Genomic DNA, 19172 nt, shown 5'->3' on the forward strand with positions numbered 1-19172 from the left:
AGCATCTGTCTATTAACCCCTACACTCCTAGAGGATGTCTGAGTGAATCTACTGCCAGTTATCTGTAGAGCATTGGTCCATTAACCCCTACACTCCTAGAGGATGGCCGAGTGTATCTACTGCCAGTTACCTGCAGCGCACCGGCCCATTAACCCCTACACTCCTAGAGGATGGCCAAGTGTATCTACTGCCAGTTACCTGCAGAGCACCGGCCCATTAACCCCTACACTCCTAGAGGATGGCCAAGTGAATCTACTGCCAGTTATCTGTAGAGCATTGGTCCATTAACCCCTACACTCCTAGAGGATGGCCGAGTGTATCTACTGCCAGTTACCTGCAGAGCACCCATTAACCCATCCACAGCAAATTATGAGCCATTAATCCCTCTTAGAGCCGATTGTCAAAAGGTGCACACTTTTAAAAATACTTTTAACGACGTATATATAAATGCATAAGCATTTGAGGGACAACTTGTATAGTTTTGCTGTAGTGAGACACTGCCTGTCTTATATATATATATATATATATATATATATAATTGGGTTTTGGGTTTTTTTGAACACAGACATAACTAGATCAGGACATCTAGGATAGGATCACGGATAAAACCTGCGCAAACCGCACTGGAACGTTTACAAAGAAGAAAAAGTTTATGTAATTAAAAAACATCTGGTTTTGTCGCATTAGAAACACACACTAGATATTTATAATGCTTAAATGATCAAGTCTTATAGCCTCATAGCACCCCCGATCCAGAGACCAGCAGAGCGTAGCACTATTATGTGTCTGATACAGGAGATATGGGGCAAACTGGATCATTAACCCCTTACTTTACCTATTGCCCCGAATAAATTAAATGTAGAATGCCGGTGTAAGAATAGATCTCTTGTTCGTGTGGCATACCCATTGTAGAACGCCAGGCACCTGCCTGGCACTAAGACCGGCCCTGTGGGTAACCATCACCTACAGGGTTTCCATCTTTCTCTCTTTCGTTTCCCCATCCGCTCCACATCACTCTGCTCCTAATTGATTTCCGAAGAGCTGATCTTTGGATTAATGGACTGTTCTACCTATCAATCATCTGATGTCGCAGTGCCGAGCGCTCTCATTCCATTCTGCTGAGTGGCCCACAGGGGAGGTTGAGTGGACTCTTGTATTATTATTTATGTGTTATTCTTATTTAATGGATTTAATGCTGATCAAGGAAAACTGAACCCAGCAAAAGGAGACAGGCCAGTCCCGAAAGCTGTCAATCATCTGACATTATGACACTAATACTGCTTTAAATTAACTTTATTTTTACAATTATTGGTAGAGTCTGGGATCGTTTTAAGAACGCACATAAGTGACCGATTTTAAGCAGATGCTTCAAGTGGATTTTAACTTCTGCCCCTCGTCTTCAACATGATTTTCTTAAAATTTTAAAATAAATATTTTTCAAACAATTACACTGACTGCCAAACATTATGCTCATGATACAGGTAGTTTTATAGTTATTCTAAAAGCCGTGACAGCAGCAGATCCCCTTTAAGGCTTCCCGTCAATATACATGTAATATCAATGTAAATATGAATGGGAGAGATCTACGTGAATTAGTCATATACTTGTCATCAGGTGCGTAACTAGAAACCAAAGGGCCCAGGTGCAAAAATCCCCCCCCAACAGCTGGTATGTGCCATCATTGCCCCCAAACAACTTGTCTGTGCCTTCTTTGCCTCCCCCCCCTTTCCAACATATACTCTGGCACATATATGTAGACACGCTTACACAAATAACACACACTTACTCATGCTTGGCATCACCGAGGGGTTACGTGACGTCACATGACCCTGATCCGCTTCTGTCTCCCCATGCGGGTTCAAAATAGTTTAGAAAGGGCCCTTGCGGCCTAGAGTGTTGCTGCCCAGGTTTAGAAGGGGCATTTTGTTTCAATGAACGAATTTTGTTGGCTAATATTCAGCTGCTTTAAAACATTCTATTATGCAAATAATCAGAGCCGTTTGCAGTAAGAATGGCCGTTTTAGCTTTTTATTAGGAGTTTTATTCCACAACAGATGGGAAGCTTGAAGTCCTCCCAATTAGCCGGACCAGAGAGACTCTCGGATGCCCAGCCCTCCCTCTCTCCTTCTAACCCCTCAATCTCCAGCACGACACGGAACGTAACACAACTCACAACACGTATGTCGGGGCTCTCAGGACGCAGCTTGGTTGGGCCCCCAAACCCCCGAATCTCAATTATTCACAAGTACAAGTCAAAACTGCTTGAAATATTTACAGCGGCTGAAAATATTTACAGCGTCGGAGTCTGTTCTGCTCCCGTTCCTTAGCACGGTATCCCACCCGCTCCCTCCCAAGAAAGTCTAGAACACCGCTACTTATACAGTGATTTGAAACAAGCTGCACCGTATAAAGGTAGCGGGTATAACATATGTTACTAATTCCATCATATGGACTGGTGCAGCGCCGTATAATGGTGTAGAGTATCTCTATATATCAAACATACAGTTCACAGTATAGTAACGCTGGGTTCGTCGCATTGTATAATGGTGTAGAGTACCTTTTTTTACATTATGAAATTAGTAAACCCCTGTAATAGTGCTCGATATGTCTGCGCGCTGATGGTATACCTGCCGCATTGTATAATGATACAGAAAATCCCGATACATTAAATCAATATTCTCTATAATGCAGATTATGAAGTCGCTGGAGTGTATAACGGTGATGAGTATCTGTGTCCACCGACTAATGATTCTGGTAACCTAAGTGCAATTTATCTTCTATACAAACCTGCTGATCCAGAGCCCTGCAAACAAAAAAAAAATACAGCCGAAGCTATTTAAACTTTTTTTTTTTTTGCTGCGACAAGGAATAAGTTATTGATACGATCAGCCATCCTCGGTCACCCCAGCTATGATAGACTACTGCTACTTCCAGGGTGGGCCCACAGGCATGGGTCAAACATTACATATATGCATTAATTATTTATTCTTTAGCATATCTCTATGCCCATCCCAAGCCTTCTTGACTTCCTTTTCTGCATTTGCCTTTATGGCTTCCACTAGATGTCTATCCCAGGTATCTACTACACTTTCTGCTTCTCCTATTTGATCAGCAGCGATTAGCAAATCCAGAGGCTATATAGAAATTTTACAGTTAATATTAAAGTGCTCTTCTCGTGTATTTTCTTGGCACGTCAAAAAAGAAGTTTTCCAAATAAAAAAATGAAGACCCTACCCCAACGCATTTCACCCCAGAATTTATCATCGAGACATTTATCCTCCCGTCAGAGATTGCTTCGTGGTATTTATGCCCAGTTGCTTTTTTTAGGGCTCAGCAAAGGAAGCCTGGTTCTGGGTCCTGTGACAAAAGCTGTTTGATGTTCTGCGTGGCTGCCTCCTGACCAGTAAACACGCCGGCTACTAAATAAATCCATTATTTCTTCAGAACTCGGACGGAGATGAGAGAGTTCATTTTGCTGATGTGACGTGTGTGTAACTGCTGTACCAAGAAGCTGAAGAAATAAGGAAATAATAAGGAAAATAAGGAATTCTGTTGTGTTGGGTGCAGGGAGGAAATATTTTTTTGGGGGGGTATTTCCAGCCTGTTCATAAGGGCAACTACGCAGCCAGTAGAACAGGCACCAAAATTAGTTTATAATTCACCTGTCCTTGGGTTATGGCCCCTGAAGGTTGGAGCCAGTGGCTTATTTTCGGTGGGACCCATACCTAGGAGCTCCGGGTCAAGTGCCGCCTCTCTGGTTCTCCGAGTCTCAGCGTGAAATCTTTGGGTTGTGGGAGTGGCGTCTAGGTGTGCCCCACTCCCCGCCCATTTCCACTCTCCGCCCATTTCCACTCCCACTTTCATATGACTTTATAGTCTAGACACACCCATAATCTCATCATTCCCGCCCACAAAAGTATTAGTCTCCCCCTGAAGAGGGAGGGCTCCGGGTAGCCGGACCCTGAAACTTGCCAGACCCCGGAGCAGCACCTCAGCCACCCCCCATCACTTACCTCCATGGCCGCCTTTCTTCTATTCTATATATATCTATAAAGTAACATAATAAATTGTGCAACTTGTAGGGAACAATACAAGATAAGGATTCAGTAAAGCATATTGAGAATTGATCTTTTAAAGTAAAACCATCACCTAAAAATAATGTTCCAAGGATCAATAGAACATAAAAAACAGACTATATGTCGTGTTAACGTTTTCTTTCGTAAAAAGATTCAGCAGTTTCTAAGACGGTTTTAATAATAAATTCCCCTTACTTGGCTCTGAGACTTTTCTCTGATGCACTAAGCGCTCTCCCGTGATGCCCCTCGTCTCTTTTTCATCCATGGCTGCTTATTTTGCATATTTTTAAAGAGGTTACGGGTGGAGGGACTAGAAGGGACCACGTGCATGTTGGGGATTATGGATTAAACAGTGTACAAAGTGTGGTTTTTGTTCAGAGTTTGAAAAGTGGTTTTATCACCACGACAACCAAAACGAATAGTCCAATCAGCAGGTAGATTCCATTGGTTGTTATGGTGATAAGACTACTTTTCAAACTTTGCTTTAGAATCCCACTACTTTATGGTGTTAGAGGGGCAGTTGGGTAATAATGTTACCAATTGTGTCATAGACCCCTATGATGGACCAGACCACCATGAAGGTTGGCAGGGGGGGATATCGCACCATGCTGTTCTGAATTATAGATTTTGGGTCAATTGTTAAAGCAATTTATATCCAAATATAACAAAGCAACAAGCCCTTGTATTATTTACACCCTGACTACGTCCTTTACATGCTCGTTTTACGTGGGTTTGTGCACTGGACAGCACAAGGTGGTACACGTTAGCAGTGTAATTAGAGGGGTCTCAACTGCGACAGGGCCCGTCCCTACCCACTGGCTCGGGTTGGATGGTCCTTTTCTAAAATATTTTAGTGGCACTGGCAAGCAGGAACGCAGTCTTACATGATGTGCTGCAGGAGAGGTAAGGGGCAAAGATGGCACAGATAATCTGTTTGGGGTTTATTATGGCACTGATGAAATGGTGTGGGCAAAGGTGGCACTCACAAGCTGTTTGGGGGCAGAGGTGACACTGTGGGACATGTTGCTTGGTGATGATGGGGGGCCCCAGGGCAATTTTCATACTCGGGGCCCTGTGGTTTGTATATACGCCCCTGGTTAGGGCCACTGTCTTACTGGCCTATTTGGCTGATCTTGTACACTTGACTGCCAGTTTGCCCCTGCCACCCAACGTACACATAGCCAATTCAGGTTGCCTCTCATAGAGGGTTATTTACTAAACCCTGAGTTATAGATAAGCTACGATGAGAAGAAACATTTCATCTCACTGACTTCACTAAGTATTATGAGGGACCAAGCTAAGTGGGTTACTCCTGCATGAAGGTCCAAGTTAACCCTACACAATTGTAATGCAACTTAATCGACCACAACTCACAACTAATGAATAAATCCCATTCTGTGGTTTTATGACGATTCTTATCTATTGGGGGCTTAGGGTGCTATTTGCGCAACAAAAAGAATGACCCCTGACCTCACAGACCACTTTAAGAATCTGCCCTTTACAGACCACAAGGTTAGGTTAAAGCCCATTAATATAGGTCATTACATAGCATCCCCAGAGATTGCATTATTTTTTGATGAGTACTGTTGCCATTTATTAGCATTTATTTCCACTAAAATAGCAAAAACAGCCAAAAAAAATAATATTTTCTCCTTAAGCAGATCACAGACCGGTAGAAGCAGTTGTTATTTTTCCTCACCGTGAAATAAAGCACTTTGTTTTATGATCATAAAATGGTTAAAGTACGGCGTAAACATCAATCAAACATCATCCATCAACTCCCATTGCTTCACCAGTAATGTTATGAGCTTCGAGAAAATAGGAATTGGTCAAACTCAGCTGAAGTCAGCGAGAGAGAAGAAATGACTAATGCCCCGAAGCCATATTTTTATGAAATTCGTCAAAAAAAAAAAATAGTGGTTATTTTTACCTCAAATTTTTGTAACCGTATTAACCCCTAATTATGTGTGAAGGATATCATTTATTTTCCGGTTTGACGACAATCAAGATAACAAAATAAAACATATCGTGAAAGGAATGACGAGATCATAAATTAGTGAAGCTTAATGAATAGAATAATTTATTGCGCAATCGACGATGGCATATATTACATTAAATGCAATTACAGTCAGTGTGTTATACTGTAAATTAATTAGTGAGTTGGTTTCTTTTAATCACGATGAAATACCTGATTATCTACGAAGCTCCCTCTGACTCATATAGAATGCGTAGGAGTACTTATTCACTATTAGTGATTATTGATAAAATTACAGTTATCAAGTAAATCCAGAAATCCATTCAACATGGCTCTGTTCTAGATAGCGATAACTTTCACCAAAGATCACTTTTGGCATTTTAAAGTAGAAACGCAAGCCATAGAATCATTCGGTCTGCCCATTTCTCCTGATGTAGAGACTCAAACCTTAATCATTCCTTGGTCTACTCTTAGGTTCAGGACAGCTTTATGGCCACCCCATGCACGGTAAAATGTCCTCCTGTATTGACCTCCATGGCTTCTGCTGGGAGGCTGTTTGACTTATCTACCACCCTTTTGGTAAAGCATCCTTACATTTCACCAAAGCCTCTGACCTTCTGGTTTTAGACGATGACCTCTAGTTCTAACATTTCTCCTCCTTTGAAATAAACTTCCCTCCTGTACTTTATTAAATGCTTTTATTCTAATATTTGAAGATGGACAAAAAGGATGAAAAAGATTTGCCAGGAAAGTCACATTTCATAAAAAATCTAAGGTGCAAAATATGTATATTTAAGATAACTTCACAGACTCCGCCCACTTATACATCACCCCACCCATTAACACAGTTAGCCCCACCTACCGATGATGTCGGCCCTGCCCACCAACATCATTGACCTTCAAGAACACGGAGGGCTCCTGGGAGCCACATCCTGGAGGTTCCCAGACATGAACATGCAGCTGTGGCCAGCACTCCTGTTATTTGCCGGCCACCAGCCTTAAAGTGCCAGAGACGTCTCGTCATTCCCAGTCCAGCTCTGCTGAGCGTTATCAAGCAAGTGGGTTATTGTACAATTTCCTCCAATTCTTACTGGTGAAAACTAGCATTAAAACATGAAAAGTGTCCTCCATGTTTTTTAAGAATCTCTTGATCTGGTGTTTATTTATTTGTTTCTATCTTTACTATGTTGGGCTAGAAAATCCAGATTTACGTCCAGGCTCTGTGTCTTTCTTACATTGTGGGTTCGAAATCATAAACAACGAGGTTTGACTGCCTTGAAAAAAATGTCAAAAGTGACTAAGTTCTCAACGCTGGATGTATCCATGGAGATGAAGAACGTTCACCTTGCTGTGAATGTCAAGGAAGCATCTCTGGATGTTGAAAAGAACACGAGGGGCAATTAGGGGGCATTCTGGAACAGAGTTTAGAATTTCTTGTGAAACCAAAGTAAAGGCTTTCTAAGATAGTGCGGTGATTTTAAGCGTGCGCTGGAGAAAAGAGCTTCTGTAATGAGTGTCTAATGCATCAAATGCCTTTGACAAAAGAAATTGTTTTCTAAAAAAAAACAGGTTTTCTTCTAAGTGTTATAATACAATGTGTCAAAGGGCCACTGCATGTTTTCCATGACTGATCCCCATCATGTCTCTTGATGAAGGATGCTAGACTACAAAACTTTAGATCTTTTGACGTCAGACCCTGCGGAGGAGATGGGGCACAGGACTTACATGGCCGACCAGGCATCTGTTTAGCTGTGTTAAAGGAGCATTCAGGCCTCTTCCATGTTCTTCACGGTATTTCTATGTGACCAAGCTTGCTGTAGGCCTTTGATGACATGTTAGCCTGTCAAGCAGGCCACACGTTACTGGGGTGGTACCAAAGTCTTGGTATGGTCCACTGGTAAATCCTGCCAAGAACACTCACAGTTATCCTGGAAATGTTGCTTACCAGGAGACAAGCAGTAGCCACTAGAAAAAAAGCATGCATTTCATTGAATAGGCCCCCTAGAGACCTGAATGGCTGAATGGTTCTTATCTGCCATCAAATTCTATGTTTCTATTACTCCACGCATTAACACAAAACTCTCACCAAATGTCGTTGAGGGGGCCTTTTGTCTTATACATGTAGCTGTCAGGGCACCATATCATATCCGGTGTCAACTTATGGTCCAGAATCTCACCCCATAGTGGCTCACTATTTTATGAATTAAACAAAAATGAATTAAATAAAAGTGAAATAAAAATGAAACCTGTGTATCTATATCATTAATGTATATATATGCTTGTTATGGATGTTTGTGGTACCAACTTAAACTCACATTTTATTTTAAAGATGTAAGGAAAATGCTGCCTTCTGCTGGTAACTTGGAGAACTACATTTCTGGCTTTCGCAAAAATCAAGTTGTAATATTAACGCTGCTGTTATTATTAATATTACTACTATGATTATTTATTTGATATTAATTTTAATTTTCCACTGGTTCACCAGTAACGTTTTATGAACTGAAGTAATAATACAAATCGCTAGCTGTGAGCTACATGTGATAAATTCACAAGACGTTGGAATATGTCCCATTCTTCTGAAACACCTGTGAAGTGCACATTGCGCAAATTACACTGCTACCCAAATGATTTAATCATTTTACGCATAGCATCGTTTGGAAAATCTGTGTAGAAAATGGTCCTTACCAATGCGGGAAGCGAGGGGATTCTTACTCCACTCATCTGCAGGGCATATCTCACATCACTGGCTTTAGGACTAGGATTTAAGATCTGATAAATTCTGTTACATGCCACGTGTAGAAATATGGCCACAATAGTCGGGGTACTAAAACTACCCATCATTTAAGAGTACATACAAATTGTGCTTCAACAAGTACATGGCAAGGGGATTCACCAGTGGAGGGCTGTCACCTGTTGGCCCTGTACATACGCACACGCACGCACATACCTACATTCTCTCACATATATCAGCTTACATGCTGTTTCCACAGGATCGTCCTGATTTTTTTGGCTCTGTCCTGTCGAGGTGCCCCGCTTTGCCACTTTTCCAAGCAATGGCACTCATAGGCCATTTGGGGAAAACCGGAGGAATCCCGTGACGGGCCAACTGAGCAATAGAAATGATTGAACTCCAAATTGCATGTTTTCTCAGAAGAAAAAGATGACAATAACAGATGTAGTTACAAGACTTATAATAATGATCCATTCATTACAATAATATTGGATGTAGAATTTCGGAGGTTTTCCATCACATTCTCGGTGATGGAGGCTTTGTGCGAGCTCGAGAATAAAGCGAGGTGGCCGCATTTTATAACTGTGATTTAAAAGGGGGTGTGGTTTTGACAGGGGTGTGGCTGTTGTGGGGGTGGCTTCACATGCTTGATTTAAATTGTCCGTAGACGTAATTTATTATTCTAAAACTTAATGACATAAAAATAATAAGGCGACGGTTATTTCAGCGGCTCAGCGCAGCCTCCATAGACGTCATATCCCGGCGGGCCATGTCATAACGACTGCAGGGGGGACGCTTCCCTGGGTGGGTAAATACACCGCTGCCCTTGGGCACATGTTCCAAAAAAGGTGGAATGATATAAATTGCCACAGACATTAAATAAAAAGAACATAATATCAGTAAAATGAGAAGCTTTGGTGCTGGCATATGAGAATGAAGCTGCAAGCCAGCTCAGCAATTAATGAGCGGCAGCCGGGGTCCAGACGCAGGTTTAAAAGGGCATTCTGTGCCACGTTTACTTAATTCCAGGACGAGACAGACTGACAGCTGGGAACCTTTTCTGGTAAATCGTAATGGTAGGATCTTGTTTCCATGCTACACAAATGGTGCTTTTCGTTAATGACCTTCAGTTTTCAGCCACTCCCTTATGTCTGGCAGGAGGACGTATTTTTAAAGGACAACTCGTTGGGTCCTCCATATTAGCTGGCCCCCTTACTGTGCGTTTCCAACGGGTAAGGGGGCAGCTGTCTCGGGTGCCGCAAAGTGAGGGGAGCATTTGTGCCACCCCCTGGCACAGCACCTGCAGCTCCTTGTGCTACTGGAAGGGATCTTACATCAGTGTGGGGTACATCGTCTGATATTGCCCCAGGTCCCGAGATCCCTAGTTATGACTCTGCCCACCAGCGCAGAGCAGCTGCATATGACCCCGTATTCTGATACTCTGCTCACCATTGGTGGGCAGTAGGGAGTGCGAGGGCATCCAGTGTGGAGGTCTGTACTGATGGAGACAGAGATCTTGTACTCCTTCTCATGCCTATTTTTCAAGACTCAAATTGTGGGTTGGTTAGGAGATCTCCAATGATTACGGATCAGTCATGTATGTTGCTACTTACCCCCACATTTAGTCTTGAACTATTCTACAGGAGGCTTTGTGGGGCTTTTGTCAAAATGGTCCACAAGCACTACCCCTGAATATGACTGGAGATGGCCCTCTGTCCCAAGCATTTTCCCTGCCCCTTACATTTCATTTCTAGAATTAGTATAATAGGCCAGACCCTATCGTCTTCAGCGAGTCACCAGAAATGATGCAGCGGGCCAGTAATTATTAATATGATTTATTATTTATAAAGCTAAGACATGTTCCACAGTACTGAACAGTGGAACGGAGCCTTAAACAAGGTAGCAAACACTAAAAGATTACAAGAAATATAAGGTCGTGAGAGCCCTGCCCCTCGGAGCTTACAGTCTACACAGATATAATATAGGATCTGTAGTCTGCCAATAGCTAGAGGTTGAGTAACCTCTGATTTTTTGGACTTTATTGTACGGTTATGAGGCACTGTCACACTTTCATTACATGGCCTTTACACATCCTTCCAATGAAGGAAATTATCCCTTTTAGTAATTTGGCTGCACAAAAAAATTAAGATTTTAAGTGGTCTAGTTTGTCTTTGGTCCTTGAGTTACTCACATTAGTACCTTTCCCCTCAGCTTTTCTGCGATCCCTTCAGTGTAATATTATCATATTCACGATCATCGTTCACCTCGCTTCCCCACTCATCCCCCTCTACCTTTTGTTTCCCTTTTGTGCTGGTTGTTACCCCAACCCTGGGAACAGCATAATCATCCCACCCCGGTAAATATGGATATTCATATCCAGTTTCATGGGCATCAGTGCCTTGAGTCTTCCAAGCATCAGTTTTCATCTCCTCTGGTTCGTCGTAGACAGGATTGACGGGCACCTCTGGCTCATCGTATATGTGTTCTGCTCCGCGGCTTTTCTTGATTTTCCCCTGTGCGGGTGGGACGGGTCCAAGGAGACCCACAAAGCCTGTATTCAAGAGGTTACGAGCCACTTTATCAAAAGGTATGGCATAGTCACTCTCTGGAAGATGATTTTCTCCAGGGAGATTGACTTGAGGAGGTGGTTGGGAGATGGACTTCTGAAGAGAAGATGGGGGTGCTGGTGGCCATGATCCAAGATTGGTTATTTTACTGTATTCATGCAAACTTGAGACGGCAAGGTCATTGTGATGAGAGCTGATGGCAGTTTCAATGGCCGAGAAGATCTGACTACCGAGGGCTGTCTGAAATTCAAAAGTTCCTTCACCAGAAGTGCAACGACGGCCAGCCTCAAAGGAGAACATAGCCTGGAGACAGGGAAAATAAATTAGTTTCCCCAGGGTCACAGTTAGCCAAGTTAAACAGTTTTATGTATGAAAAATAACGCTTGACTTAAATGTACACTGCTACTTAGTGTACCTCATACAGCCATGGACTGACCATCTGGGAAACCGGGCAAAGGCCCGATGGAACAGTGGCACCCAAAACTACCTTTACCATCTCTGCAGTGGCAAATCGGGGGCTTCGGTGTGTAATCACAAGCCTTTTTATGTGACTTCATGACCAATTGATAATTTTGTAACTATAAATCGGACAGACATTGTTGTAACTTTTAGTGATGCAAAATACTGATACCCACATATTCTGAGCTCCTAAAAAAGAGGGACGAGCGGATATAAATCCCAAAGCGAGACTGTCCTTCCTAAACAGGGACACTATGGAGGTATGCTGTTAGGTGATTGCTATTTTATAACAGGATCTAATCAGCGGGACGCTGTAGAAAACAACCCTCGTTTATAATGGCAGGGGAAAGACTCAGCGCTTTCATGTGAAATTGCTTTGTATTTAGGTTAATGGTTCACTGTGTTGGGGGATGACTGCAATTCCCATAATCCTCAATAGTTGCCAGTTCCTCACTGGGCAATGCATCATTTATGCGAAGTGTCTCACCTTGTCTCTCCCAAATCTCCTCAGGAACGGGTACGGCCAGCTGTACAACAGGCTCCCGCTTTGACGGTCTCGCAGCGAGAGGCAGTTGGTGTCAACTGAGAGTGTGTACATCCCAGAGAGACTGCAGCGAGAAGATGCATCCGTCTGTCTGATCCGGACCACAAACTGATTGCCTACAAAGACGGTATAATTCTTCAGATTGTGACCACCTCGGTTTGTCTCCCATCCCCGGCTACTGTGCTTTTCCCGAGCTGTCTGCTAGGTGTTTTAGTTCTCCTTTGCAGGTTGAATCATACAACCACTAAGGATGTCTGTCTTCCCTCATACACTACGTCAGTCACACGATGTGTCCTGCCAGGAACCGCAGTCACATGCCTCAGCCATGTCTCACCCACAGTCTCTGCAAAGAGCGTCCAACAGCAGGACCTCTCTCTCTAGAGCTTCTGATCCTGTAGAGCATCTCTCAGTAATCCTGCAGATCATCTCACAGTAACTTCCCTCTATAACCTCTAATCCTGGTGATCTACTCTGATCGTAATAGCGTTTCAGTGATCTTCTAATCCTGAAACAGCGATATCTTCTAATCTTGCAGAGTATTCCTCAGTAATTTGTAAACCCTCACATCCTCTCGCAGCCCCCCAATCCTGCAGACCCCCTTAATCTCCTTCCACCTGCGACATCTCCTCACCTGGACTGCTTTCTCTGCTAGTACTATACAGAACATTTTCCTGCAGCCGGAGACCCTCAGACTGCTGCGGTTGACTGCAACGTCTCTCCAGAAACAAGCGCTCCTGCAGAGAGAGACTTCTTTAATACGGGATAAGATTCCATGCACAGCAAGATCACCCCATACACAACAATCTATACAACTTGCATAGACTTATACAAATCTATAGGAAGACAAGTGTATATATAAATAATTTTACAATTTTACAATAATAGACCATGAAATTCCTCCTTTTTGCAATGTAGTGCCCGCAATTCCCACAATTCTAAAACAATAATACACAATAACACCAACACTTCTCTAGATAAACTGGTTCATGTGAAATAATTAGCATAATTTATGCTAAAGACCCTTTTTTTAAGGAGATTGATGGGTAGGCGGCACAGTCCCTTTTAATAAAAAATGAATTCCTCATTATATAAATCTCAGCCATTATAACCCAAAAAGCTCTTTAAAATCCCGCACTCCCATTCCCATGTTATACGAAAGAATCTTCCTAACAGAGGGATCCCACACAATAACCCATGTATAAGATTGGTTTATATCACTTGGCAATGTATAATTAATTGCCCCAAGTGATGGTTACTATTTTGTGTAGCCGATGATCAGCGACCCTCCTTTCTTCTTGCAGCACAAGTTCTCCTTCCAAACGGCCTTCACCTTTCCTCAGTCTACACTTCAGTTCCTCATCCTTTACTCAGAAAACTTCCCTAATTCTACTAACGTTTGTAATCATCTGCGTCTTGTGATTGTCCCGCGGTTTACCTACAAACGCTTTGTTTTGAAGGACAGTTATAAGTGATGGATTAAGACCGAAAGACCTGGTATTAAAATCGCCCGGGCACTTTAAAGACAACAGGCTATAAAGGATGTACATCTGGCCACCTGCACACGGCCACACACTACACTCTTTGTGTATCCAGCACACAATAGGACAGGTGATTAAAGGTAAATGAGAAGCACTGGCATTTGCCCAGTCCAAGCCCGACAAGGCTTAAAGCTACAAAAGTCTCACTAATATAAACTTTATAATTTATTTCTATGTTTCCCGTACCCGCAGACCCGTGATCCTTCACTATTTGTAAAGCTAGTTCTGGCCACCCTGAAGCCTTTTCAGGACACTGATTGTGTCACATGTGACTTAGCATGCAACGTTACTGTGTAGATACATATGGCGCGGATGATGTCAAACATCCTTATGCAAGCCATGCAAAAATATCAAAATGTACCTTTTTATTTTAGATGTTCCTTGGGTGCCGAAGTAACATTTTAAACAGTTTGATTAATAGTCTACAGAAATGCTGCAACTTCAACTTAATGACATCATTATGCATTATAAAGGGTCAACGCATGAGCGCTTTTCCGCAAGAAAGAGGTAAGGGGGAAAGGGAAATTTCTTGTGAATCACATTGCTGATTTTAGTAAGAAGGGCCAACTCAGGCATTCTTGCAGAAGGTGGTCGTTGGGGTTCTCCTGCAAACTCCAGCTTTATTCAATCTTCCTCATTTTAGGAATTCTATCTGCTGGAGTGAGCGGTTTGCTTGTAACAATATGATAAAATCAGTCAATAAGCCTTTAAAAAACTGACCTAAGTGGAGTTGTCCTACACACCGTGTTCTCACCTGAGGGAACGCAAGAGCGCAGAGCTCTCTGACCCAGCATGGCTGCTCGGAGGTCTCGCTGGCGAGCAGGAAGACTCTCTGTGCTGTCTCGATGCTGAATGCGCGGGTATCCTTTGGGCTGTTTTCCCCGCCGCGCTCTGACAAGCTCACGCAATCGCTAAGCTGAATGAGTTTCCAACATTCCAATTTGCGACCAGATTCTGGAGGTTGGGAACCTTCATGCATCTCCAGACGCGCGACACCTGAGGAGGCAGGTCTATGCAGGACAGCCCAAACCTTCTTCCATTTCTGCCAGGAATAAAAGAAAGACTCTTTATCCATGTCTGTTACTTGGAGTGACTTCAAAGTTATTGAAATTTAACCAGATTCGGTATTTTCCAGTTACCTGATTTACTATTCCTACCATTAAACTACCATTTGCTTATTAATAAGTTGTGATCGTTATTGTTTTTTTTAAGCACGCCTGTAGTCATTGACCACATCCGCCATTTTTCCCCATACATATGTACTTCACTGATATACTGCAGCGCTGACCAGCAGCACGTGGAAAAAACGCCGTCTGTGGTTACCTGAGGGGTGACAGGAAAAGGAATGATCATTTCAAGACGTTAAATTGAATAAATATGCTAGGTTGATATCCTTTTCCACAAATCTTAGCTTCCTTTTGGTGAAATAGATACTTTTACGTTAAACGTAAGCAATGGGGATGGCTCGCACTTCAAGGTTCTCAATATTTACAATTTTCAGGATAAAGGAAAGAAAATGGGGGAATATGATAGAAACATTTGAACCCATAAAGGGGTTAAACAACGTATAGGAAGAAAGTGTATCTTTATTCCTGGGAACTGTCAGGGCCCAGTTTTTCCATTAAAAATAGCGTGTGTCCCGCACGTCGGCAGGGCCGCCCACAACATCAGTAGGACCATCTGCAGCATGAGCAGGACCACCCACTGATATCAGTAGGACCACCCGCACCATGAGCAGGACCGCCCACTGACTTCAGCAGGACCACCTGCACCGTCAGCAGGGCCGCCCACGATGTTAGTGGGACCTCCTACCCGCATCCCGCAAGGGGGGACCTCCAGGTACGCAGATCCAGAAAGCTCCCAGGCTGATGAAGCCTTTTTATAGGTGAAACGTGTAACATTTGGCACTTTAGATTTTTATTGGACTACATTTATTGGGACTTTCCTCTGGGTTATTTCTTGACTCCAGCAGCTCTGATCCAGAGGTGAAGTCATTGAGGACTTTTCCTTATTTCAATGTAACGTATCTATGTGCTATTTTTACTCTTAAATACTTTATATGTTACACTGACCCTGTCTCCATATATCCTTTCTACACCTGGACGCTGAGACCCTTCCTGGGAAGATTATCCACAGACATTCTTGAAGGTCTTACCCCCCCCATGTGAAGGCCGAGTTAAGTTGTTCCTTAATTTTTTTCCTTTATTTGCTCGTATTACTATGATCGTGTGGTTTAAAAGCAAACGATTAGATGTAGCATAGTATTACTTCTCTGAAATGCTTGTGGGTATGACCTTCCAGGAAAGGACGTGCTTATGTCTGCCCTGATCATACAAAAGTTTTTAAAGAGAAAAAAAAATATTGAAAAAAATATTTTTCTCCTTGTATGTTGTGCAAATACAATGAACGTTTATTCGTAGCGGGTAGCTGTAAATTTGTTGAGGCTAATTTGGTTTGTTTGTAACATAGAGATAAGCAGATACTTCCCTAAATGTGAAGCATGCTTGTATATCATGGATAGGCTGGCGCTTATATTTTTTAACTCTTTATAGACAATGTAGGTCTATGCTGCCACAGCTATCGGGGGGCTCGGAGACCCTGTGCAATGATGGAACACCCTAAATCTTCACGTAATGCACCAATAATGTATCAACTATGACAGAATATAATAAAAATATAAAATAAAATACTAAAAAAAAAATATATATATAATAGTAAATATAATAATAGTAAATAATAAGTGCTTTTAACACAGTAAATGTTTCAAATCAGGGTATCGGATAGGGCTGGAAAGCCAATACACTTTAATGTTATGTAGAAAAAAAAGTGATTCTGATGTGGTTTGAAAAGCAGTCTAATCACCATAGTAACCAATAGAATGGTCCAATCAGCATAAACATCCCATTGATATCAAGGTGAAAAGGCCGCATTTCATAGAATCCCTTTTTATACACAACGCCTACAAGACACGCATTGTTGTACCAGCATAGACCATGTGTTGGGACGGAAACCCGTAGAACGGGAAAATGCAAAACAACGAGTTACACAAATGGTACTTTTTAATGGACTCACCTTCCCGAACCTCTGCTGATGCTGGAAGTACAGAGAGCCTTGTTTCACTATACTTCCTTCCATCTGCCTCTTTTCTCTTCTTAACTCAGTCTGAGCAAAATATCCCTTCTACTAACATGAGTATGTGAAACTATTAAGATTAAAAGTTAGAAGAAATGTTTATAGGGCCGCTTTCTGCATATACTCTACACGCTCCTCTCTAATTACTGCTGCCACTTAGCTGGTACACGTTATCTCTTTCATCTCGTATCACATTTACATACTCTCCTACTGTCTTCTATCTGTTCGCAAGTAACACACGCTCTTTTCTCTCCCATTAACACACTGCTTCTCTGTACTTCTCTCTCTCTGCTCCTAACACACTTTCCTCTTTCTCTATCAACACACACCCCTCTCTGTGCGAATAACACAGTCCCCTCTGTAAACACACACACTCCCCTGTGTACTCTTAAAAGAAACCCCCTTTAGTCCTTAAACCCCATTCCAATTAATAGCCAGGTACTCTCTTTACACCTTTTAACTCACCCAGCTTCCCTGCTTAACTCCAGCCTTCCATTCATACGCCTCCCAAGAGTTCATTACAGAAGAGAATGTTCAATTCAGTCACTCTCTCCGTGTCACATTCACTCACAATTACTCACATACTTGTCTCCTTCAGCAGTCTCTCTCTTTTCAGTTTGTTTGTTGCAGTCTCACAGAACAACTCCTGCTCTGTCTCACGCACCCTACCTCTTAGCCTCTCTCTCTCTTACTCTTGCAAGCTCGCTCTCTTTCTGTCTAGCTGTGTCTTAGTTCCTTCCTTACTTCCGTTTGAAAACCACATTGTCATGTGTGTATCTTGGTGCGTTATACGTTTTTATACATACATCCGTGTTAATCTATTCTATGTATTTTTGGATTATATGAATTGTGGTCATGGGTTTAATTGAGCATTTTTACAAACTTCACCTGATTACATGCATGTGACATCTTGTATGTATTTGTATGCTTTTGTGTGTAATCCATGCTGCATGTGTGTATGGATGTCTATACTGGACGCTACTTCATTCATGACGGCGGCAAAACGTATACGAAGACGAAGACATACAACACGAAAAATCTTCGTGTTCGTCTTCATTTACCGATCTCCCTGGTCATTTCCTTATCTAGCCTACCTTATCTATGCAGCATCGCAGGGGTTAACGGGAGCGAAAATCTGTAGGCTCGCCGTCAGGAGTTAAAGAGCCGTGCGAGGGACTCTATTGGTCGCCTGCAGGGGCCTCCTCTGGCCCTGCGAATACACGGATGTTATAACAGATCCACAGAGATTTTCCACGGCCATGGACATATTAGTATAAGGTTAGAATTCCCCGCCATGTTCTCCAGCTCCTGTCACCAGCCTCTTCCACCCCGCTTATCACATCTATAATTACGTTTGCTGTCAGCTTAATGGAGAGACATCTGTTTTCAACTTTTACCTGGAGGAAGATTTGTGGCAAAATTTGGCAATCTATCATATGTAATCAATGTTCTGTCTAGAAAATATCCTTCCTTCTCCTTCCACCCCTCAGGTAACCATATTGGACATTTTCTCCAGGACACGTCACGTGTTTCTGACCAGCAATCATCAGCCTCTTGCTTGTCGATTCTTCAATTTGTCTACCGTGTTTCCCCGATAGTAAGACACCCCCGATAGTAAGACGTATCGGGGGTTTCAGAGGGGTCGGCTAATATAAGCCGTACCCCGAAAGTAAGACATATGTCTTACTTTCGGGGAAACACGGGGGATTTGCCGGGTCCGCCACTCTAAGGGGCCGGGAAGTCCCCACCAAGGCCGGCCTTACGTGTCTGCGGCCGCACAGGATTTAAATTAAAACATCGGGGTTTTTTTTTAACTTTATTTAACATCCTCCATGTTAAATAAAGTTTTTTTAACTTTATTTAACATGGAGGATGTTAAATAAAGTTGAAAAAAAACCCCGATGTTTTTATTTAAACCCTGTGCGGCCGCAGACCCCTAAGGCCGGCCCCTTAGAGCAGGGCCGACCTTTGGGGTGTGCGACCGCACAGGGCGCCACACTCCAGGGGGTGCCAACCTGCGGCACCCGGCACCCCTCCAGAGACGGACAGTAATGTCCGCCGCTGGAGGAGCAGGCTCGCAAGGGAGCGGTATCGGAGGTCTTTAACAGACCTCCGGCTCCCTTGAGTGATTTTAAGCCGGGTTCAACCCG

At 42.8% G+C, this 19172-nt stretch overlaps 1 protein-coding gene across 4 annotated transcripts; it reads right to left on the minus strand.

Annotated features, from left to right (window-relative positions):
* Positions 1-10601: 10601 nt before the first annotated feature.
* On the minus strand, positions 10602-17787 carry DOK2 (docking protein 2). 4 transcript variants are annotated; one of them, XM_053465526.1, is made up of 6 exons: positions 17692-17787; positions 16963-17092; positions 14645-14932; positions 12984-13086; positions 12296-12468; positions 10602-11652 (listed from the first exon to the last, which is right to left on the minus strand). In XM_053465526.1, exons 2-6 carry the CDS (start codon positions 17023-17025, stop codon positions 10990-10992), a joined length of 1290 nt encoding a protein of 429 aa, XP_053321501.1. In that variant the 5' UTR covers positions 17026-17092; positions 17692-17787; the 3' UTR covers positions 10602-10989. The 4 variants fall into 4 exon arrangements, with proteins under 4 accessions (XP_053321501.1, XP_053321499.1, XP_053321497.1 ...); XM_053465524.1 differs by having other exon boundaries at positions 17608-17787; XM_053465522.1 differs by having other exon boundaries at positions 17604-17787.
* Positions 17788-19172: the final 1385 nt, after the last annotated feature.

This window comes from Spea bombifrons, chromosome 4, assembly GCF_027358695.1.
Source record: "Spea bombifrons isolate aSpeBom1 chromosome 4, aSpeBom1.2.pri, whole genome shotgun sequence".
Taxonomy (NCBI): Eukaryota; Metazoa; Chordata; class Amphibia; order Anura; family Pelobatidae; genus Spea; species Spea bombifrons.

Coding starts and splice junctions, on each gene's coding strand:
- DOK2 (XM_053465526.1), bottom strand. CDS start 17,025: ATGGAAGGAAGTATAGTGAAACAAGGCTCTCTGTACTTCCAGCATCAG. Junction 14,933..16,962: donor ATCAGCAGAGGTTCGGGAAG/GTGAGTCCATTA, acceptor TATTCCTGGCAG/AAATGGAAGAAGGTTTGGGC. Junction 12,469..12,983: donor TAGCAGAGAAAGCAGTCCAG/GTGAGGAGATGT, acceptor CCGTCTTTGTAG/GCAATCAGTTTGTGGTCCGG.